A 25669-nucleotide genomic window follows, 5' to 3' on the forward strand; every position below is an offset into this window, starting at 1 on the left:
ACTGTGGGTTGTCGTGACTATCGTTTACTTGCCGTTCCTTTCGTATTACGCAATAGATCTCTGATTGCAAAACGGCGTGTTTGTGAAATTGCGATTAGGTAAAACGAGTATCGTTTATCAAATGTTTTATTTATATCAAATTCAACAGCTGCTTTGAAAAGCTGAGTTCTCCGTTACATTCATACCACCTACCGTCTCCTTTAAATACTTACTGATATAGAACAAATCCATTTCGTAAATCTAGAAGAAAAATATTTTATATGAAAACTATTTTTTACTTCTGTTCTGATTTAGAGTTGTTATCCTTTACGACTTGCCAATGACAGCATATGGAGCTGGTACCTTGAGAAGGTTCTTATCGAACATCTTGATGGTCAATGGTTGAGCACCAGCATCGAAAAGCTGAGTTTTGAGCAGATTCTCCGTTTTATTTATTCCACTGAACGTCTTCTTAAAATACCTTAATACTGATATCATATAATTAAACGGCGAGCATGGTTTTTGTGGTACAAATTACCGGGGCCCCAAAAAACCGAAGGGGCATAAATTATACACCGAACGAAAGAGAATGACGCGTAGATGTGCAGAATAAGTTTTTTTTTACTTTTTTTTTTAACCGAAATAACGAAAAAAAAAAAACAACTGGAATATCTATTGGAAAATTTCCAATCGACTGGAATGAAATGTCATTCATGACTGAATGAATGAAAGCATTCAGCGAAAATCAAAAAACATTAAGGTGGGTTCACATTGGTGCGTTGTTTTAAGGTCGCACGTAAACTATGGTTAACTTTCATTGTTTTAGTTAACTAAGTTTAGAAGTAAGATGTTTTTTTTATTACCATGAATTTTTTTGTTAAAATCGAATTCTATTAAAATCGAGTCTATTACTAAGGTTCAATCTTTTGTAAACACTTTTGATACCAATGAAATCTATTTTCGTCCTTTTCTCTCTTGAAAGAACATAAGAATTTGTCAGCAATTACATGAAGCCTCAAGAGGCGCGACTCTTTTTTAACATAATGAGTGCAAAAGAGAAAAAAGATGAAAGAAAAAATTATCCGACCGGAGAGCCGTGGGTCGTGAGTCCGAGACTCTTTTTTGACGTTTCTTTTTCCACTTTTTCTTTTTTCAACATTCCCTCACATTTCTTTTTGCTTCTTGGTGCAATACAACAACAACACATTTTAATTCAAAAGATAAATGTCAAATTTGAGTCCTTGACTCATCGTCTAATAGTACGCGCCTCACAGAATGATTACACACCCGACAAACAATTTTGGTTCTATAAAGCTTTACAGATGCAATTGTTGCTTCTTTAAAGCATTATAGAAGCAAAATTGTTAGTAGGGCAGCCACCCAAAAAAATATAAAAGTTCTGACCTGGGATTGCGACTAAATTTTTCATTTTTATATAGTTTTTGGGTCGCTGAAACCGAACCCGAAGTCCGTTTTGCTCCATCCCGTCAGGTTTTCGAGATAACCTCATAAAATGTCATAAAATGTTAATCATATAGTTTTTGGATCATTGAATCCAGATTCGAAGTCAATTTCGCCCTATCACGTCAGGTTTCTGGGATATCCTCAAAAAAATGTCAAAACCAAAAAAACAAAAGTTTTTATCTGGGGTTGCGACTAAATTTTTCATATAGTTTTTGGGTTGCTGAAACCGAATCCGAAGTCTATTTTGGCTTATCACGTCAGGTTTTTGAAATATCCTCAAAAAATGTCTAAACTCAAATAAAAAGTTCTTATCTGACATTTTTTGAACATATCTCAAAAACCTGACGTGATACGGAAAAATAGAGTTTAAATTCAGTTTAAGCAACCCAGTTTAAGCAACCCTATAAAACTATATGAAAAACCTAGACGCAACCCCAGATAAGAAATTTAGTTTTTTTGGTTTTGACATTTTTTTGAGGATATCTCAGACACCTGACGTGATAGGCCAAAATTGACTTCGAATATGGATTCAGCGATGCAAAAACTATATGATTAACATATTCGCACATCCAGATCAGAGAAATTTTTTTTTTTGTTTTCGTGACATTTTTTGAGGTTATCTCGAAAGCCTGACGTGATTGGGCAAAACGGACTCCGGATTCGGTTTCAGCGACCCAAAAACTGAAAAACTATATGAAAAACTTAGTCGCAACCCCAGGTCAGAACTTTTATTTTTTTTTTGTGTGGCTTTGTATCAAAAGAAAATTCGAAAAAAGAGTCAAGCCTCTTGAGGCTTCATGTAATAACTGACTTTCACAGTTCCTTTACCATTTTACCAAGTTTTCACTTTTAGACGTTTACATTTTTGAATAAAAGTCACTAATATTTTATCACCGCATGGCAAAGCGTTTTTCTTATGAGGTTCAGGGAAAACTAACAAAAACGTCTTTTTTGGTCCTTATCTACAATAACCTAAAAAGTGAAAAAAAGGGAAATTTACAAATTTAGATTTTTTTTGTTTCTTTCTAGCGCTATTTGTTTTTGTTTATTAAAGCAAAAAACAAGCTTTCTGCATCATTATTTTTAATCTTAAGGTAAGAAAAACTGTCAAAAAATGAGTTTGAAAATGTTCACTTTTTTTTCTCGCTAGCGTATTTTTTTTTGCAAAAAAAGAGTTAACAAATTGTTTTTATACAAAAAAAAAAATATGCTTTCCGCATTTTTTGTTTTAATTTTCTAGCCCGAAAAACCATACAAAAATGCGTTTGAAAATTATCACTTTTGTACTTTTTCACATTTTGAGCCAATGTAGTTAAAGGTATAACTACAACGGCCACTTTTTGCAAAAAGTCAAAAAGTGAAAATTTTCAAACTCATTTTGTGATAGTTTTTACGACCAAAAAATTAAAAATAATGATGCAGAAAGCTTATTTTTTGGTTTAAAAAACAATTTTTGTAGTTTTTTCCAAAAACAAATGGAGCTTGAAAGAAATAATTTTTTTTTTACTTATGTAAATTTCCCACTTTTTCACTTTTTATGTCACTTAAAGGTATGTATAACTACAATGGCCAATGAACATTTTCAAACTCATTTTGTGACAGTTTCTCCGACCACAAAATTAAAAATAATTATGCAGAAAGCTTATTTTTTGGTTTCAAAAACCATTTTTGTAGTTTTTTTTTAAATTATTCAAAAACAAATAGCGCTAGAAAGAAATAGAAAAAATTCAATTTTGTAAATTTTCCACTTTTTCACTTTTTAGGTCATTGTAGTTATGGCTTTAACATAAAAAAACGTTATCTTGCGACGCAGTTGGTGTGGTAAAGCCTTAAGAATTGATTTGTTAGATAAATAAAATGCACGACTGGGGCCGCACGTACTTGCTCTTGCAGTTCAAAGCACTTTTAAGTTAGCTTACTTGTAGATTATAAGAGCTGCCTCTATATAAAATTTTAAGAAATTTGGTTGATGTAGGGGAAGAGACGGCATGGAGGCCAAATGTTAGTTAAATAAATTTTTTTTTATTTGACTTGACTCTATTGAGAAAAACTAAAAATGCAGTTTTACTGCAATTACCTTGAATATTACGTATGCAAAATTTTATCAAAATCGTTAGAGCCATTTTTGAGAAAATTGCAATAACTCCATAATGATGTACGGGAAGAGCCGACATCCGCGATTTAAAAAAATGAAAAGACCATATTTCCACTATCCGTATTTTTTGAGAAAAACAAAAAACGCAGTTATGTTAGATCTATGTACAGCATTACGTGTGTTAAATTTAATCAAAATCGTTAGAGCCGTTTTCGAGAAAATTGCAATAACTCAAAAATTTTGTATGGGAGGTATACGTTCTAAGCGAGATATTAAAAAACAAAAAAAAACCAACCTTGGAAATTACGAAAAAACCATCCATACCAAATTTCAAGAAAATCCTTCAACCCGTTTAGGCTGTAGCTACTTGTACAGATGGACGCACGGACGCACCGACGCACCGACGCACAGACCGACGGACGTCATGACGAAACCCACTTTTTTGGACTTCTCCATCATCGTAATGTTAGTTTTGATTAAAACCTCGAATTTTTTTTTTGACACGAAACCAATACTTGCCCTATAGAGCAAGTAAAAAATGTCAATTCTCACTTTCAAAAAGATGTTTTGCTTAAAATTTCACTGCCACACAGTACCACCCGACTAACAAATTTGCTTCTATAAAGCTTTACAGGTGTTAATGTAGCTTCTGTAAAGCTATAGAATTGATATTGTTTGTTAGGCACGCATTACCTTTTTACTACTGTATACTTTGAAGATCTACACCTGAACGCGCCTTTAATAAATGTGAACATATCTTTATCATTAATAAGTATCTGAATGCATTCATTTAAATTTTCCTGGAGAAATTTACATGGATTTGCACACACACTTGGAAGATTTGACATTTCTCAAACGTCAAGCTGGAAGATTTCTTTGTGTTGTGAATTTGAGAACACCAACTTTAAATAAAAAGTAAATTCTAATTGAATATCGTTTTTTTATTGCGGAAAAATATAAAATAAATTAAAAAAAAAAAAACAATTTGCGATCAAAATATATTTTCCCTGGCATAAATATTGTGAAAAAGTCAAATTACTGTGACTTTTCATCCCGTGATTGTCTTCAGGATATTTTTTCTCTGTAAAACGACAGCATACGGCCAAAATAATTAACCTTCTACGTCATCTTCACTCAGATCTGCAATTTCTTATTGATTTTGATTTAATTGAATTTATATTACCGAAGAAAATAAACAAAATTATTGATCAAAGGAATCTCTGGTTTTATTTTGCAGAAGTTGTTTTGATTTCAGTTTGACGTACGTGTAAAAATTGTTGTCAAAGGACAAACACACAATCGCAATGAAAAAAAAAATGAAGTGTGGTGTGAATGACAAATTTGAGTGAAGTTGGTGGAGGTTGAATGATTGACGGATGAAATTTGAACGAATGGAACATGAAACAGGTTGAATTGAATTGAAATGTAAGGTGCAAACGCAATGCCCTTTAGGCGATTACACTTAACGTAGTTGAGCGTAGTTAAAACGTAGTTCAACAATATCTAAATCAGGATTAAAATATATCAAAAAGTAGGTATATTATATATTCTTGTGTAAAAAGTGTAGTTAATCACAAGAAAACAACAACAAATACTATAAAAAATAAAGAAACTATTTTGGTATAATTGTGTTCAAAATTGTTGCAAATAAAAAAAAAATTAAGAAATTGGCACTCGAATTTCGAGGGCTGGGTCGGCTAGTACAAATAATTATACAACTTTTTTAGTTCTTAAATCCATTTATTGCGTTTGAGGTGATTTATATTTATATTTCTTATATATTGGACTGTCCCGATTTATAGTTGTTATCCCTTACGACTTGTCAATGACAACATCTGGCACTATAATCAATATTTAAAAATAAAAGTAAAAACTTAAAATATACCCAATCTGAAAAAGGAACGGGTAGCACAAATTGTTATATCCAATCTGAAAATGGGGAGGGGTGGCACAGCTTGTTACGGTTAGACTGCTTGTTTTATTATCGGATTGTATTTACATTGACATTCGGCCCTAGCGAGGTAATCCGTCGGAGAGGAAATTCTCCGATTTCATACGAAATATGATTCGAGGTGTGGTTCCGACAGGTAAAAACTGTCCGATTTGGATGAATTACCTCGCTAGGGCGGAATCGTACATACAAACATGTTTTTTTTTTTTTATTTTTAAGGAATTTTTGGGTTTTTGGTTTTGACAATTATTTAACTTAGGGTAAAAACACTCAAGAATATTTGGAGATAAAAAGTTCGGGAATTAAATATATAAATAAATAAATACAATACAAGTTATTTAAAGTTGATTAATTCCTCAAGACATTTTATGGAGAAGACAACAATATAAACACAATAAAAAAAAAGACTCAAAACATAAGGAAACATTAAAAGAATACTTTTTAACAATGTGTGAATAATTCCATTCAATTTTTAATTGATTTTTTTTCAAATTTTGTAAATGAAAAAGGATAGTTTTTCATTTGAAATTTTATAAGTAATTTCACTTTACATAACGTACATATAAAAGAAAAAATAAGTCAATTGAACATAACTTATACGGTGCAGTGGCAAGGATGGGGAGCCGTGCAATATGATCTACATTGGGATTACAAGGAAATTATTGGAGACGAGACTAATCGAACACAAAAGGGATATTCGTAACAAAAGAGAATCAATCCACTGGGTTATCAAAACATTATACAATTTGTACTATTTTATTTTTGGGTCCAGTTTTAAATTTAGTTTTGTTCAATTGTATAATTTTTTCTATGTATATGTATAGCATTCATATTATGAAATAATTACTTAAATATAAAGTGAGCTTTAAATTTGAATATTAGTTGGTCCCAATGTGTCGTAAATGAATAAAATCTTAATTTACCACACTATTATTTAATGTCCTGATATTTGCGATTTAAATCTTCAAGATTTCCTTGTAAATTTGTAAAACTTATGAATAAAATATTGCATTAGCCGGGTGATTTTTTAATTTCTCTATAGGGAGCGTATTGGTTTTGTGTCACAAAATTCGAGGTTTTAATCAAAACTAACATTACGATGATGGAGAAGTTCAAAAAAGTGTTTTTCATCATAAAGTCCGTCCGTGCGTCACGACGACGACGCTCGTCACTTCCATCTGTACATGAAGCTGCAGCCTAAACTGGGGGACCGTTTTTTTTTTTTTAATTTGGTGCAAGTTCTTTTTTTTAATATCACTTATATCGTTTTCCTTCACTCCAGTGAGAGTACCCTTTTAGTATGGACTTATTTTTGCACTTTTGGAGGTTTTGTGTTCCTTTATATAACTCTCAAGCCCCTTATACTATCATATTAGATTTCTTCAATAAATTCGAATTATTCTTTTTTTCAACTAAAAATTATTTTAGTAAATTTTTCGCGTCGGTTTTTTTTTTAAATTTTATAAATGCAATTTTGTAGAGCGTTCAATTTTATACAAGAAAATTATTAAATCTAGCCTTTTTGATGAATCATTAAAAAGTTATAAAATTCCAAACTCAAAAACACAATCTTTCCCATGTACTTAATGTTAATATTAAGGGCTGAAACTCACAGTATTTTTTTTTTTCGTCATTTTCAACAATATTTTCGATAATGCTTTGAACAAAAAAAAAAATTTTTTTGAATCAGTCTAATACCTACTTCGAATTTCTTTTTTTCAGTTCATACAAATTTTTCCGTACGCCTGTTAACACTATTTTTTTTTTTCAAGGAAATGATCATCGAGCCATTTTTGTCTCGTCACATTCACAATTACAAAAAAAAATTACTCATTATTTTCCATCACTTCAGAAGAAGGAGTAAAAATTTATGTTGTTTTCTTTCACTCTATTAAGGAGTACTCTAAATTTTTACACCTTTTTCTGGAGTGATAGAACATAATGAGAGTAATTTTTTTTTGTAATTGTACTCCAGTCAAAGCGTCATTTGACCTTGCGCAGAGAGGCACTGTCAGTTTTTATTTCATGGATCGATAGAGGTATATTTAAAAGGCTTAAACACAATGTCTCACCACCTGATCATTCTTATTAGCGGAGTTATTCGCAAAAATGCATTTTTTGGGATATTTTACTTCTGAGCTGATATCTTTGCTCCAGATTATCGTAGACCAAAAAATAAACATACATTTTCTTCCTTATAATATTTTCTATCGTTGTATGTAATTTCATTGTATTTGAGTGAGTAAAATACAAAATGGCAGCCATTTAAAGTCAAATTTTTGTTGTTAAAAAACACATTTTTGTCATTATTTCGAAAAAAGCTTATATCATGATTGACATTTTTCTAATTTATTTTGTAGCCCTATTCATGTCACACGAGCCGAGAAATTAATTTTTTAAAAAAGTTCCAAATGCCCAACGAAAAACATGAGACAAATCCTCTTATAACAAGAACAATGAAAACAACCCCTCTCACTGAGAACTATTATTCGACTTATAAACAAGGGAAATTTTTTTAAATTTTCTTGCGGAATGATGCTTTCTTAAAATTATAATAACTCGGCTCGTGTGGGTCGTAGAGAGCTAATTTTTTTTTTAATTGTAGATAATTTAAAGGACTACAACAGTAATTAATTTTTTTAGCCAATACTTGCACCGTTGCACCAATAATAAGGCAAGAGTTTGCTTAACAAAAAAACGTCTTTGACTTAATATTACTTATTTTTTATTTGTTTCAACAGAAATAATGTGCACCAAATCGATAGAAAATGTTGTAACAAACAATTAATAGCTTTATTTTTTGTCGTAGGACACTCTGAAGCCGAGTTATTCCCAAAAAACGATATTTTTGGGTGTTTTCGCACCGGTTTTGCATGCGTTCATTTATCAATTGCTCGGCCATCTTTGGTGATAAAGAGCTGATTTTTTCTGTAAAATGCAGGATGAATAGGGCTACAAAATAGATTAGAAAAATGTCAACCATGATATAAGCTTTTTTCGAAATAATGACAAAAATGTGTTTTTTAACAACAAGAATTTGACTTTAAATGGCTGCTATTTTGTATTTACTCACTCAAATACAATGAAATTACATACAACGATAGAAAATATTATAAGGAAGAGAATGAATGTTCATTTTTTGGTCTACGACAATTTGGAGCAAAGATATTAGCTTAGAAGTAAAATATCCCAAAAAATGCATTTTTGCGAATAACTCCGCTAATAAGAATGATCAGGTGGTGAGAAATTGGGTTTAAGCCTTTTAAATATACCCCTATCGATCCATGAAATAAAAACTGACAGTGCCTCTCTGCGCAAGGTGAGGCCCTTTTTTCCGACGCTTTGACTGGAGTATTGTTGTCGTTTTCTTTTACTCTATTAAGGAGTACTCTAAATTTTTACTCCTTTTTCTGGAGTGATAGAACATAATAAGAGTAATTTTTTTTTGTAATTGTGTGTGTGACAAGGCAAAAATGGATAATTTCCTTGAAAAAAATAGTGATACAGGCCTAGGGAAAAAATTGTATGAATTGAAAAAAAAGTTGATAAGTCTGTTTCTACACGAAGACGCAAGGCGCAGAAATTATCTTCGAATTACTTTTGATTTTTGTTTCGGTGCGTCGCACAGTGTGGTAATTCGCCAATCTGACTGGACAAAATAGAAAAAAAAAAGTTTAGCCACATGATTTTAAATCATGAGTTGAGCTTCTCAATACAATGGGTAACTGTAATTCATGTTTGGTTTTTTTGTTTTCATCTCGGATTAGCGTAAGCTAAGCTTGAAAGTTGGTTCTTGTCAACAGTTGGATGGAGGTAATACAAAGTATTCTATTTTTCGCTTGAGTTTGGTTGACGATTAAAAACGCTGTGGTAGTTTTTTTGTTGTAATTGTTTTTTTTTAATTGTTAATCTACATTTGGAGGTAAAGTATTATAATTTTTATTTATTAATTACCATTGCAACTATTTAAAAAAAAATAAATTCTGTAAGAAGGCTAGGAAGTGCAAAAAAAAATATCTTTGTTTTTCAATTAGAGGTAAAGTAAATTTTTCCGCATTTTTCCGGTCTGAAATTATTTAATTCATGTATTGTGGAGTGTTGTCATTAAGATTAGCTATTTACATGTCTCGCGTTTTCTCGACCGCCATACAACTTTTTTCACTTTTCAAAATGAAGTCAAGATTTTCAAAAAAACAAATTTTCGAAAAATGTGTCAAAACTGCCAAATAAGATCGAAAAGACAGTTTTTTTATCTTTTAATGAGCAGGTATCATCTTTGGAACATTTTTGACAATAAAGAAATATTAAAAACATATATAAAAGTTTTGTGCTTCAAGTTAAGCGAAAAAAAGACAAAAAAGGTGGAAGACACTTTAGACCGCTCTTTAAACATGAATTTCATTTTGCTTGACCAATATTTATGTGATAACTGATAACTAAATAAACAAAAACAGTAGATAGTGAGACAAAAGTAGAAAAGAATGTTTAAAAATGGGAAAAATATAACAAACGGAAGGTTAAAAGTCTCCTAAGTTCACCTATCCATTAGAAAATAGTTAAAATCAGAAAAATCACTCTCCGCAAAATTAAAAAAGCATATTCCAATAATACCGGAAAGGATTTATCGAAATGTTCTTTGAGTGAAGGATCAAAATGTATAAAAGATTAAGTTCTGATCCTCTGGAACCACTAAACCACTGGAATTTTCAACTAATGAGGCATTATCATTGATGAATGATGCTTTTCTGTCGGAACATTTTAAAGAATTTCAATGCAAAAAGCAAGCAAGTGTAAAAGGCCAGAAATAGGTTCACGAAGAAATTTAGAGAATTATTAGCTTGAAAAACATCGAAGGTAATATAAACACAGCTGTTTTTAATAGGCCCTTATGTTTCAAGTTTGCATCGCACAAAAAGGAGTTACTTTTTTAAATTATCTGCAGATATTTTAAGAGGTGATGCCATTTTTTATGATTGTGAAGCATATTTAATTAAAATCATTGCTAAAATTTTAATTTAAAGCATGATATTGAGAAAATAAATCATGTATGTCACCTGTCAAAAACAAGTGTAAAAGTTCTATTTCTTAATAAAAACTAATTATTCTGCCTCTCTTTTTTCGTGAATAGCAATAGAGTTTTTATTTATTGAGATTTTTCAAGCGTTTTTTAAAATAGTTAAGTATATCCATAAGAATAGGTTTACGGAAACATAAATTCAAAAATGCATTTTCTTCATCACTATTTTGAAATTATAGATTTCTTTTTAAAAAATCTTTCTTTTTTATAGAATTTTATCTATTCACATTCATTTGTTTAAAACTGTTTAGAAAAAAAGTCGATTTAACGCGAGTTATAAATTTTGTCCAGCTAGATTCGTGATTGGCCACACTGTGCGTCGCACAGTGTGCAATTTTGCCAATCTAGAGGAACTAAATTCGTGATTCCAAGGACACTTAATTTTTGCTATGAAAACCAGTTTAATTATAAAATATGTATTTCTACAAGTGCCTTATTGATTTTCAGATATATTATATCTAATTATATGTACATATGTATGTACAAAATAGATGGGGAAGAGCCGACATCCAGCAATCCATTTTGGGAGTTGTTTATCAAAACTATCTATATCTCGAAAACGAAGCGAGATACCTATCGAAAAATTTTATTTAATCTTTTTGTATTATATTATCATGAGGAGTCTAAAAAAGTAATTTAGGATTCATAAAAATCATAAAGTTCGTCCGTGCGTCACGACGACGACGCTCGTCACTTCCATCTGTACATGAAGCTGCAGCCTAAACTGGGGGACCGTTTTTTTTTTTTTTTAATTTGGTGCAAGGTCTTTTTTTTTAATATCACATATCGTTTTCCTTCACTCCAGTGAGAGTACCCTTTTAGTATGGACTTATTTTTGCACTTTTGGAGGTTTTGTGTTCCTTTATATAATATACATACAATTTTATTTAGACAAATATCGTCAATAAAAATGATATGGACTTTATTTGATTCAATTGTTTGCGAATTCTTTTTGAATTAATGTAATTATCCCGCACTCGCCACCTTAAAGCTTTGACAAAAAAAAAAACATCCAACACAAATGGTGAACAAATGGCGCACTTTTCAATGACAGCTTTAAGAGTTTTTTTTCTATGTACCGAGGGCTCTGAACTCTTTTGGGGAAAATTCCTAAAATTCAGTATTATCATTACCTTAGTGTTAGGTAAAATTAATTCATGGAATAGTTAAATTTGTAAAATATGTTTTACTAGAATCTTAAAGTGAAAAGATTCATACACTTTTTTGGTTGAAGGTATATTTGACTCTACGTAAAGAAAATATTGCTACTCGTAAGGTATATACTACTTTAATTTGTTAACCAATAATTTGCTTATAAAAATTACTTTACGGATCCATGAAATGTTCAATACGTAAGGTAAAATTTACTTAAAATCTAGGGCTTTTTACTTTAATTACCTTACTAGTCATATGGAGTATAAAATACTAGATTCATTTTTCTCCGTGTAGAAGTAAAACGTGTCATTTTACCTAGGGGCGGGTTCAATCAGGAGAAAACCTTAAGCCAGAACCATAATTGGAGGATGGAGTCGGAAGCTACTGTCAATTGTTGTTGTTTTCTTTGTATTTTCCACAAGTTTTCATCCGTCGAGTGCGGTTGCGAGCGCTGTTCCCCTCCGTTTGCATCCGACTATCCGACAATTATAGTTCTGGCTTTACACGTACACGAAAGATAAAATGAGTCGACATGACATAATTTGCACAGCGAAAAAAATTGTTCTGTTTGTGGATTGGATTGCGGTTGTGTGGCTGGGCAGCTGTTTGCTCAGTGGAGACGCTGTGTATGAAGAAGCGCCCCTCCTTGAAAGGAAGTTTCGAGAAGCAAAGACGAGAACCTTCGGAGACATACTCGAATTTCGAAATATTTGTATAAATAGATGGCGCGGACACGGAAACGACACAGTTTAACCCTTCAAGCAAGGAAACGGAGTCCAGAAAAGACCCTCCGACCGAGAAAAGCGGGGTTGCACTCACACACTTGCAACTTATTGTGTATGAACACAAAAGTCGAACGAGAATCGATTCTCGATCGTGGTGAAAAAGTGCGAAAAGGAAAACACCACATGATAGAGACAAGTGCAACCCCATTTTACAAAAGAACAAATTTGTTAAACGTCAAAATTAGTGAAACGTTAACAAAACTGTAAGTAAGCGAGTCAAGGAAGTGAAATTAATAATTAAAGTGAAATTAATAATTGTGAGTATATTTTTATCATTTTATTATTTTATTCATTTCTTTTTTATTTTATGCAATTAATCTTAACCCTCTGTCCCAACTAACAATTTTACTTCCACAATGGTCTAACGAAGCTGTTTCGATTTTAGAAATATTGCTTGTATACGACCATAGAGAAGCCCATCTGGCTCACCCGAGAAGCTTGATAGGCCTTAGAAGAGTCATATGCAAGTTGATTGGAGAGACTCATAACATGTCTTTAATGCCTTATAGAAACAACCAACATTTGAAATTTTAAAATGTGTATTATTGTTGCAGGCTTTTATTTTTATTTAGAAGATCTGAGTAGACTTGTCGAAGGATTTTGAAAGTCTAAACGAGGTATATCCCAAATAGAATAAAGAAAAAACATATTTTTTTTTTCATTTTATTTTTTTTATGTACCTATTACATTTTATTTTTTCATTTTCTTCTTTGTTTTCGATCCAGACAAGTTTTGCTTCTGAAATTAAATTTCCAAACACAATTGTATTGAGAAAAAAACTTCTTACTAACTTGATGCATTTTGCTGGATTTGAACCTCGTACATCCTGATTGATAGTCCGGTACATTACCCATCGAGCTACTCAGGTATATAATAAAAGAGCTTCAAATTTGGACTAGTTGAAACGAGAGCTTCCTAAGGGCTTCGATTTAACTTCCTGATGAGTTGCACTATCTCAAAGAATATGGTGACCATTTGTGTTTTTTTTTTCAAAGTTATTATTTTTGGTTATTTTCTGTTTTTTTTTTTTATCTTGTAAAAAATTATTTAATAAAGACTACATAATATTATATACTGATTGTCAAACCATGTCATTATTGAGAAGAAAACAAAGTGAAAAAAATAATGAAAATTATTTTTATTTTTAAGCGAAGTGATTGAATATAATTCAATTAAAAAGTTAATAACTTTTTATTATAAAAAAGTTAAAGTGACCTCAACTCCATATGCGTTTCTCCCAGGTATGACAGTGGGCTCATCAGTTAGATGCTGTCATACCCTTACTAAGACGCAAAATTTTGGTCCATGAATACAGACACTTATAAAAATCACAACCTGAATAGACTGTGAATTTTAATATTTAAGGGGAACATGGTTACATTCTTGCACCTAAAAACAATTGCCCGTGGTCAGGCTAATAAGTAAACAAAGTGAAAAAAAAAATAATGAAAATTATTTTTACATTACATTACATATTAATCTAATCCGAAGATAAATCTACGGACTAGACACACACTACAGCTTCGGAAACTTAGTCCATTTTGCTGATACAGCACAAGACATTAATACAACAGAGAGAAAGACAAAGAAAGAAAGAACAACAGAAACACATATAACACATAACTACGTGGCACAGAGGGGGAGACATCGTTGACAATTGTCTCATGTTATCGCACAGGTGGCTTCAGGGGAACATGGTTTCACATGTAAATATTTAAATATTAAATTTAAAATATTAAAATTCACAGTCTATTCAGGTTGTGATTTTTATAAGTGTCTGTATTCATGGACCAACATTTTGCGTCTTAGTAAGGGTATGACAGCATCTAACTGATGAGCCCACTGTCATACCTGGGCGAAACGCATATGGAGTTGAGGTCACTTTAACTTTTTAATAATAAAAAGTTATTAACTTTTTAATTGAATTATATTCAATCACTCCGCTTAAAAATAAAAATAATTTTCATTATTTTTTTCACTTTGTTTACTTATTAGCCTGACCACGGGCAATTGTTTTTAGGTGCAAGAATGTAACCATGTTCCCCTAAAATATTAAAATTCACAGTCTATTCAGGTTGTGATTTTTATAAGTGTCTGCATTCATGGACCAAAATTTTGCGTCTTAGTAAGGGTATGACAGCATCTAACTGATGAGCCCACTGTCATACCTGGGCGAAACGCATATGGAGTAGAGGTCACTTTAAATTTTTAATAATAAAAAGTTATTAACTTTTTAATTGAATTATATTCAATTACTCCGCTTAAAAATAAAAATAATTTTCATTATTTTTTTTTCACTTTGTTTACTTATTAGCCTGACCACGGGCAATTGTTTTTAGGTGCAAGAATGTAACCATGTTCCCCTAAAATATTAAAATTCACAGTCTATTCAGGTTGTGATTTTTATAAGTGTCTGTATTCATGGACCAACATTTTGCGTCTTAGTAAGGGTATGACAGCATCTAACTGATGAGCCCACTGTCATACCTGGGCGAAACGCATATGGAGTTGAGGTCACTTTAACTTTTTAATAATAAAAAGTTATTAACTTTTTAATTGAATTATATTCAATCACTCCGCTTAAAAATAAAAATAATTTTCATTATTTTTTTCACTTTGTTTACTTATTAGCCTGACCACGGGCAATTGTTTTTAGGTGCAAGAATGTAACCATGTTCCCCTAAAATATTAAAATTCACAGTCTATTCAGGTTGTGATTTTTATAAGTGTCTGTATTCATGGACCAAAATTTTGCGTCTTAGTAAGGGTATGACAGCATCTAACTGATGAACCCACTGTCATACCTGGGCGAAACGCATATGGAGTTGAGGTCACTTTAACTTTTTAATAATAAAAAGTTATTAACTTTTTAATTGAATTATATTCAATCACTCCGCTTAAAAATAAAAATAATTTTCATTATTTTTTTCACTTTGTTTACTTATTAGCCTGACCACGGGCAATTGTTTTTAGGTGCAAGAATGTAACCATGTTCCCCTAAAATATTAAAATTCACAGTCTATTCAGGATGTGATTTTTATAAGTGTCTGTATTCATGGACCAAAATTTTGCGTCTTAGTAAGGGTATGACCAGAGATACCCAAAAGAGATGAGAAACTTCTGACGTCATACGGGTTTGCCTACAAGCTGCTTTAGACATTTTTGGATAAGTATGCATGAAAAAATATACATTTTCGGCTAAGTATACGTGAAAAATCGTAGATTTTTGCTTAGGTGTGCGTAAAAACACCGTGGCTACACTATGTGTGTTTTTCACATTTATTCACGAATACAAAAGAGATTACAACAACACGAAATAAACAAATGGGTTTTGGGGGGTAAAACGTACGAAAGTTTCCCATCTCCTTTGGGTATCTCTGGGTATGACAGCATCTAACTGATGAGCCCACTGTCATACCTGGGCGAAACGCATATGGAGTTGAGGTCACTTTAACTTTTTAATAATAAAAAGTTATTAACTTTTTAATTGAATTATATTCAATCACTCCGCTTAAAAATAAAAATAATTTTCATTATTTTTTTCACTTTGTTTACTTATTAGCCTGACCACGGGCAATTGTTTTTAGGTGCAAGAATGTAACCATGTTCCCCTAAAATATTAAAATTCACAGTCTATTCAGGTTGTGATTTTTATAAGTGTCTGTATTCATGGACCAACATTTTGCGTCTTAGTAAGGGTATGACAGCATCTAACTGATGAGCCCACTGTCATACCTGGGCGAAACGCATATGGAGTTGAGGTCACTTTAACTTTTTAATAATAAAAAGTTATTAACTTTTTAATTGAATTATATTCAATCACTCCGCTTAAAAATAAAAATAATTTTCATTATTTTTTTTTCACTTTGTTTACTTATTAGCCTGACCACGGGCAATTGTTTTTAGGTGCAAGAATGTAACCATGTTCCCCTAAAATATTAAAATTCACAGTCTATTCAGGTTGTGATTTTTATAAGTGTCTGTATTCATGGACCAAAATTTTGCGTCTTAGTAAGGGTATGACAGCATCTAACTGATGAGCCCACTGTCATACCTGGGCGAAACGCATATGGAGTTGAGGTCACTTTAACTTTTTAATAATAAAAAGTTATTAACTTTTTAATTGAATTATATTCAATCACTCCGCTTAAAAATAAAAATAATTTTCATTATTTTTTTCACTTTGTTTACTTATTAGCCTGACCACGGGCAATTGTTTTTAGGTGCAAGAATGTAACCATGTTCCCCTAAAATATTAAAATTCACAGTCTATTCAGGTTGTGATTTTTATAAGTGTCTGTATTCATGGACCAAAATTTTGCGTCTTAGTGTGGTAAGCCTACACGTAAACTGACTGAAGACGAATGGCATCTCCTTGAACTAAGAATCCTGGAGCAAGTCAATGAGGCTATCGTCAAGAGCTGGACGGTTCCACTCTTCGGTAACCTTAAGACTGTCCATGGTTTCAAGGTGATGTGCTGTGAGAATGACGTGACTCTCGAATGGCTTCGGGAGTTCTTGCAGAAAACATCAGCTCCATGGCAAGGCGCCGAACTACGTCTCATCGACGTAAAGGAGATAAAAGATCTCAACAGACCTCTCGGAAGGCTGTTGGTCAAAGGCCCGACCCTTCCCAGCGAACGGCTTGAGAGATACATCCTATCCCTGAATAGTGATCTCTTGAGCAGAGAATGGGAATGGGTCAAGTGTGAAAGAACGAATGATGGCACCGAAGTGGTGGTGAGATTGAGTCACAAATCTTTACCACTCCTGAGGAAGGCTGACTTTAAGGTACGCGTTGGGATCACTAGGTGCAAACTTAGATTGATTCGCAACGAGAGAAAACAGGTTAGTAATGCGTTGAACTTAAACTTTATTATATAAATGGAATTGAAAATCTTACAAATCAATCTTCATCATAGTAAAGCCGCAACTGCTAACCTTGTCTACCTCATGGAGAGTAGACAATACGACGTAGCCCTGATACAGGAACCCTGGGTTGTAAGAGGGAATATCAAGGGTCTACAATCTAAAGAACTACTGCTGTACAAGTCAAATCTTGACAGTCAAAATAGTAACCCTAGAACATGCATAGTAGCTAAGAAACAGTTTAATCTTTTTCTTCTAACTACTTACAGCAACATTGACCAGACTACGGTAAAATTGGAGCGTGATGGGCTCCCAATGCTCATCCTCTTGGACGGTACAGAAGGACCACCAGCAGATATCACTGAAACGTTGGTATCTTTTGCAAGTAAGAATAAATTTGATATTATTTTAGGTTGTGATTCTAACTCACACCATGTGCAATGGGGAAGCACTGATACTAATACCAGGGGCGAGTCCCTTTTTGAATTTATTATCGAAAAAAACTTGCTCGTAGCTAATAGAGGCAACACCCCTACCTTTGTTACAAAAACACGGGAAGAAGTTCTTGATATTACCTTGACGAGTAATTCAGTTACTTGCCAATTAGAACAATGGAAGGTTTTAGATGAAATCTCTTTTTCCGACCATCGGCTTATAGAATTCTATGTCCCTGATGTTGCCCGGCACATTAAGCCTTTTAGGAATAATAGGCGTACCGATTGGCATGTCTTCAACAGGGAAATAGTAAAAAACATTAGTCACTTAAACATTGACAATAACCTAAACACAAATGGTCTTGATAAACTGACAGAGGAATTCACAGGAATTCTACGCGATGCATTGGACAAAAGCTGTTCTCTCATTACCGCGGCGAAGAAAAACAACAAACCACCCTGGTGGACTGTTGAGCTCACTAGCATAAGAAAAGAAACAAGAAAACTGTTCAACCGTGCTAAACGCACTAGAGCAGAAAGTGACTGGGAATCTTACAAAACCAGTCAGAGAAAGTTCAAGACAGAAACTCAATGAGCCAAACGTAGCTCCTGGAGAAACTTCTGTAGCACTATCGAATGTACTAACCATTCGGCGAGACTAAGGAGAATACTCTCCAAGACGAATACCTCTATAGGGTCCCTAAAAGGGCCTGATAATCGATGGACAGAATCCTGTCAAGACAGTCTAAAACTCCTGGTGGAAGCCCATTTCCCAGGTTGTAACTCTGAATTGGAAAATGATTCTACAAACTCTTTGCACTCAATATGTGAAATTCCTAGAGAAATTATTACGAAAGAAAAGTTGACCTGGGCCATCAACTCCTTCTCTCCTTATAAATCTCCAGGCCTAGATGGCGTCTTCCCCTTGATGCTGCAAAAAAGTAGTGAATTCATTATTCCATACCTGATCACAATATTCCAAAATAGCCTACAATTGGGATATGTCCCTAAAACATGGCGTGAAGTCAAAGTTGTCTTTATACCAAAAGCTGGTAAATCCATTTATACAGAACCCAAAGATTTCAGACCTATCAGTCTAACTTCTTTTACACTCAAGACACTTGAAAGGTTAATCGATATACATATCCGCAGTTATTTGAGACCGGAGACTATATCACCCTTTCAGCATGCATACACAAAAGGTAGAAGTGTAGAGACAGCTTTACACTGTGCAGTCAGAACAATAGAAAAGTCACTTGTGGTTAAAGAATATACCCTCGCAGCATTTCTAGACATAGAAGGAGCATTCAATAATGTTCATAACAGTGCAATTGAAAAAGCACTCACTGATCTTAAAATAGAAGACACGGTCATAAAATGGATCGTGTGCATGTTGAAAAACAGACAAATAAATAGTGAATTAGGTGGGTCACATATAAAAATGTACGCATCTAGAGGGTATTCTATCACCTCTTCTTTGGATTTTGGTGATGAATGAGATTCTCATCAAACTGAATAACAGCGGTGTCAAGGTTATAGCCTACGCGGACGATCTAGCTCTTCTAGCGACAGGTAAATACCTAACCACTGTAAGCGAACAATTAGAAAGCGCATTATCCAAGGTCAGTAACTGGACCAGGAGATGCGGTCTTAAAGTAAACCCCCTTAAAACAGAACTGGTACTTTTCACAAACAGAAGGAAAATTCCTCCTTTTGAAGTGCCAAAAATTGATGGCACCCCACTTAAAATTTCGGATAAAGCGAAATATCTCGGAGTGATCTTGGATAAGAAACTTAACTAGGGTCCAAACATTCAAGAAAGATATAAGAAAGCCACGTTTGCACTTTACTCATGCAATAGAATTCTTGGCAGAAACTGGGGACCAAATCCCAAAATAATCATGTGGATGTATACCGCCATTGTCAGACCCATTCTGACTTATGGCAGTTTAGTCTGGTGGCAAGCTCTGGAGAAATCCACGAACTTGAAGACCCTAACCAAAGTACAAAGAGCAGCATGCATTAGCACTACGGGGGTGATGAGGTCCACTCCAACCGCAGGTCTGGAAGCAATCCTTAATCTCACTCCCTTAGATCTATTTGTACAAGAACTAGCAGCGAACAGCGCCCTACGACTCAGTCAAACTAACATTTGGAATACTAGTCAAAACGGCCATACTACGATCCTTTCTAACTACGTTGGCAACAACGTAAGTACAGATTACATGACCCCTTACTTAGACTTCAACGAGTCTTTTAATGTCAGTTTTCCTAACAGACAAGTTGGGAAAACAGTGTACCTTTCTCAAATGAGTCGACTATCGCCATCTTTACTGATGGTTCGAAAATGAACACTGGGGTTGGTGCAGGTTTTTACTCACAAAACCTTAACCTTGCCAGTTCCTTCAGGCTCCCCGATCACAGCAGTGTCTTCCAAGCCGAGATATTGGCAGTGAAAAATGCTGCTAAACAAATATCCATGATGGCGATATCACCTGCTGACATCACCTTTTTCATTGATAGCCAAGCAGCAATAAAAGCGATTTCTGCCACCTTAATCAAGTCAAAGCTTGTTTCTTGCTGTCGCGAAGAGCTTAGGGTTCTTGCTATGCAGCATAATGTAAGACTCTGCTGGGTTCCCGGCCACAGTGATGTGTTCGGCAACGAAAAAGCGGATGAGCTTGCAAGGGAGGGCTCAGTTCTTGATCCCTCTCTCATAGACCATAACATCAGAATCCCACAATGTGAAATAAAGCGAAATATCGTCAACAAGATTTCTCAAAAAACCAATGATAGATGGAACCTCCTAGAATCCTGCGGTCACACCAGGAAACTATGGCCGAACTTCGACAAGAAAAAATCAAATAAGATCTTACTACTTAGTAAGCCGTCCTTAAGATCCCTAATAGGCGTCCTAACGGGTCATAACCTACTAGGATACCACAAAAAGAAAATGGGGCTTAGTACGGATGATCTATGCAGAGGCTGCGGAAATGAGGACGAACAGGAAAACACTGTTCACTTCCTCTGTCACTGCCCAGCACTCTGTCGCACTAGGAAAAAATTCTTAGGAAGTTACTTCTTTAACGAATTAGAAGAACTATCGGAACTCTCAGGCAATAGCCTACCGAAATTTGTCAAATCCTCTAAATGGCTTGAACAACCATAGCATTCATAGGTTAACACTTTTTCATGAAGTTACAATACTTCAGGGTATCACAAGGGATCTACATTGATCTAAGTGTGACGGTAACAAAATCAACTGTCAGCCCATACAACCTAACCTAACCTAAGGGTATGACAGCATCTAACTGATGAGCCCACTGTCATACCTGGGCGAAACGCATATGGAGTTGAGGTCACTTTAACTTTTTAATAATAAAAAGTTATTAACTTTTTAATTGAATTATATTCAATCACTCCGCTTAAAAATAAAAATAATTTTCATTATTTTTTTCACTTTGTTTACTTATTAGCCTGACCACGGGCAATTGTTTTTAGGTGCAAGAATGTAACCATGTTCCCCTAAAATATTAAAATTCACAGTCTATTCAGGTTGTGATTTTTATAAGTGTCTGTATTCATGGACCAAAATTTTGCGTCTTAGTAAGGGTATGACAGCATCTAACTGATGAGCAAACTGTCATACCCAGGTATTGAGAAGATGAAAGTGAATAACTTGTTACTCAAGAACAATTTTTTCTGGAATATCTGAAAAATTCGATTTTTTTAGACTTTGGAGGTTTCACCCGGATGCCGTCAAACCCCATTTTTCCGAAGCAGAAAAAAAATCTTTAATTTTTTTGGGCTTTTGGCTTTTTCTTAAAAATTAGAGAATTAACTTTGTTTTGAACTTAGATAAAAAATCGAAAATGTCCATCACTATTTTATATTTAAATAAGTGGAGAAGATTAAAATCTTGTTTTCCTTTCTTCTCCACTTACTTGAATATGAACTCCGAATTGGTCAGTAAATCATTTTTAATATCACTATTTTAAACCAATTACCGATATGAAAAGATTCACTTTTTCATTTATTTCTTTATAACAATGAATAAAAAAAACCAAAAATGGTCACCATAATGGCACTTATCCAAATATTTCTTATTCTCATGAGTTTGCCTGACAGTTTAAAAAATTAAGCTTGTACTCACTTTTATAGGGCTTCTAGAAATAAAATTAGGGAGCCTAACTTCGCTTAGGCAAACTTATAAAATTAAATGCTTTTTACAATGTTTTGCTTGTACTTAAAGGACTTCTAAAAATATAAATAAAAATCCCCTAACTTCGCTAAGGCAAACATATAAAACTAAAAGCTTTTCGCGCATGCGCCGGAAATTGAACTTCTTTTTTTCTCACACAGAGATGCAAAACATACAATTATGTAAGTCGTTATATTTGAAAGTGATATTAAACATAATTTTCAATCAAAAACAATGATTCAACAATTTTTTAATTCAAATATTAGAATGGAGTAACTATAACACATTTATTTTGTGGAAAATTTGTTTAAAAAGGCAAAACCGTTTAACTGCGGTTTATTTGAAATTCAACGTATTTTTTTTTAATGAATATCACGACTCATATACTATTGACATAATTTTGGTAATATAGAACTATAATAATAAATGCATTTAAGGCAATTGTATAAGTTGTAGGTACTTCTACCATACTAAAAAACATACCTAAGTCATTTTTGAGTCTAATAATTTTCGAATCGGATAAAAAAACTACATAGCATTCATAAAGACTTTGTAAGCAGTTCTAATACAATTTCTTTTGCAAAGCCATTTAAAAGAAGTCAGTAATTGGCTTTTATTTCTTGTGCTTCTACAATGGAATTTCATGTGGCCATATCCAAATTTAAACGAAATGTTTTCATTAATGCTTGTAGAAATTTTTAAATTCCACTCGCACTAGGTTTCTAGGAAGCGGTAAACGAAAGTAAAGCCTCGGAAGTTTGAATTTTCGATTCACAAACTAAATACAAGCCCTGTAGAGATAATAGCTGCAAGAAATTAAAGATCCTAACCTTGTGGAAGTAAAATTGTTAGTTGGGGTCGGCATAAATATGAATATGGAGGAGTCGATATAGATTTGTTTATGAAGAAATTGGCGCAGATGGAATAACAGATATTAAAACAGAACGAATTGGAGGTGTATTAACGATAAGCATACCAAGTGAAGATACGATAATTAAAATTGATGAAAACTCAACGCATATTGTGTGTGGGGGTAAGCAGTCGTTAAGACTGAAATTGAGAGATTCCCTAATGAAATGTGTGCAGCAGCAATCTGCACATTCTCAAAAACCACCCGACCGAGTGCACCACATGCAAACCCAATTTACGTTGGGAAAAAAACCAACCCTTTTACCCGAAGGTACACTAATGCATCCGGATGCGATGCGAATGACTGGGAATCGACAGCAGGTATTTAATAACATTAATATATCTCCTGATCATTGTTAAATCAATATCTTTCTAGAGAATAACGAATCAGCAGGAGATATCAACAAAGGATATCAACTAAGTAGAGGGAATACTGGACATCCAAAAGTGCACCAACAACAGCAGCAACAACAAATGAAAAGATTTATTTTATTTAATATTTATTTTAATATTGTATTTATTGTAATTTCTTTTGCTAAAAAAACAATAAAATTAAAAAAAAAAAAAACATTTTCAGTCAACAAAATTGATAAACAGAGTTTTTTGTTTTGATAGAAATGTCAAACATATTCGATACTCGAGTATCGATCGATGTCAAAATGCCGCACGTCATTCGTTCCGTCTTCGGCTCCGTTTTCTCGGAATGGAGATTTTCACCACACTAATACATATGCAATCGACTTCGCGGTGATTATAATTTCCATATTAATTTGAGCCGCCTTCGGACCAGTTTCTGATCCGAAGTCGGACTCAGCTCCGCCTCAGGAGCGGAGCGGATTCGGACCGAGGTCGGACTTGTTTGCTTGAAGGGAATTTTGAAAGTGAAAGAGTACAGTACAAGGTGAAATAAAGTGTTGGAAATAGTTAGTAGCAAATAAAGTGATTTAAAAGTGTGTTTGTTTGAGCGAATAACAAAAGTAAATTGAGTTGAAAAAAGTGAGTTTTTATTTAAACAAATGAAATAAGTTTTATTGTGATCCCAGAATAAAACATTACAATATGAAAACTGAAATGATAAATTTTGTATCACTTCACAGTTTCACAGATCGGTAATTGACCCCCAAAGGTATTATTATATAAAACGAATATCGTTAAAACTACTTCGTTATCTTTCAAAGGCGATTACGAATTACAATAATCGTTTTATCGTTTGAATTTCTTTTTTGTTTACACATAATCGCTCTTTGTCGTGACTATCGTTTACTTGCCGCTCGTTTCGTATTACGCAATAGATCTCTGATTGCAAAACGGCGTATTCGTGAAATTGCGATTAGGTAAAACGAGTATCGTTTATCAAATGTTTTATTTATATCAAATTGAACAGCTGCTCCGAAAAGCTGAGTTCTCCGTTACATTCATACCACCTACCGTCTCCTTTAAATACTTACTGATATAGAACAAATCCATTTCGTAAATCTAGAAGAAAAATATTTTATAAGTAAACTATTTTTTACTTCTGTCTTGATTTATAGTTGTTATCCTTTACGACTTGCCAATGACAGCATATGGAGCTGGTACCTTGAGAAGGTTCTTATCAAACATCTTGATGGTCAATGGTTGAGCACCAGCATCGAAAAGCTGAGTTTTGAGCAGATTCTCCGTTTTATTTATTCCACTGAACGTCTTCTTAAAATATCTTAATACTGATATACAAATAATTATACAACTTTTTTATTTCTTAAATCCATTTATTGCGTTTGAGGTGATTTATATTTATATTTCTTATATATTGGACTGTTCCGATTTATAGTTGTTATCCCTTACCACTTGTCAATGACAACATCTGGCACTATAATCAATATTTAAAAATAAAAGTAAATATTGAAAAGTAAATCAAATAAAGACTTAAAATATACCCAATCTGAAAAAGGAACGGGTAGCACAAATTGTTATATCCAATCTGAAAATGGGGAGGGGTGGCACAGCTTGTTACGGTTAGACTGCTTGTTTTATTATCGGATTGTATTTACGTTGACATTCGGCCCTAGCGAGGTAATCCGTCGGAGAGGAAATTCTCCGATTTCATACGAAATATGATTCGAGGTGTGGTTCCGACAGGTAAAAACTGTCCGATTTGGATGAAATCGGACAAAATCCGCTTCGACGGATTACCTCGCTAGGGCGGAATCGTACATACAAACATGTTTTTTTTTATTTTTAAGGAATTTTTGGGTTTTTGGTTTTGACAATCATTTAACTTAGGGTAAAAACACTCAAGAATATTTGGAGATAAAAAGTTCGGGAATTAAATATATAAATAAATAAATAAAATACAAGTTATTTAAAGTTGATTAATTCCTCAAGACATTTTACGGAGAAGACAACAATATAAACACAATAAAAAAAGACTCAAAACATAAGGAAACATTAAAAGAATACTTTTTAACAATGTGTGAATAATTCCATTCAATTTTTAATTGATTTTTTTTTTCAAATTTTGTAAATGAAAAAGGATAGTTTTTCTTTTGAAATTTTATAAGTAAGTATTCAGCCCTAATTTCACTTTACATAACGTACATATAAAAGAAAAAATAAGTCAATTGAACAGAACTATAGATTTAAAACGACCCAAAACCAAAAAAAAAAAGTACAAAACTTATACGGTGCAGTGGCAAGGATGGGGAGCCGTGCAATATGATCTACATTGGGATTACAAGGAAATCATTGGAGACGAGACTAATCGAACACAA

General features: G+C 33.2%; 1 protein-coding gene across 2 annotated transcripts in view; it reads right to left on the minus strand.

The window, feature by feature from the left end:
* The window catches only part of LOC129907646 (calcium-transporting ATPase sarcoplasmic/endoplasmic reticulum type), a 146549-nt gene that overhangs the window by 18532 nt on the left and 102348 nt on the right, over positions 1-25669 (minus strand). Inside the window, exon 9 of one of the 2 annotated variants that reach the window (XM_055983939.1) lies at positions 24627-24768. The exons of the other annotated variant lie outside the window; for it this stretch is intronic. Coding sequence (XP_055839914.1) covers positions 24740-24768 — 29 coding nt within the window. The 3' untranslated portion in view covers positions 24627-24739. Of the gene's footprint in view, positions 1-24626; positions 24769-25669 lie in introns of those variants that run through there. 2 annotated transcript variants of the gene reach the window in all.

This window comes from Episyrphus balteatus, chromosome 1 (genome assembly GCF_945859705.1).
Source record: "Episyrphus balteatus chromosome 1, idEpiBalt1.1, whole genome shotgun sequence".
NCBI lineage: Eukaryota > Metazoa > Arthropoda > Insecta > Diptera > Syrphidae > Episyrphus > Episyrphus balteatus.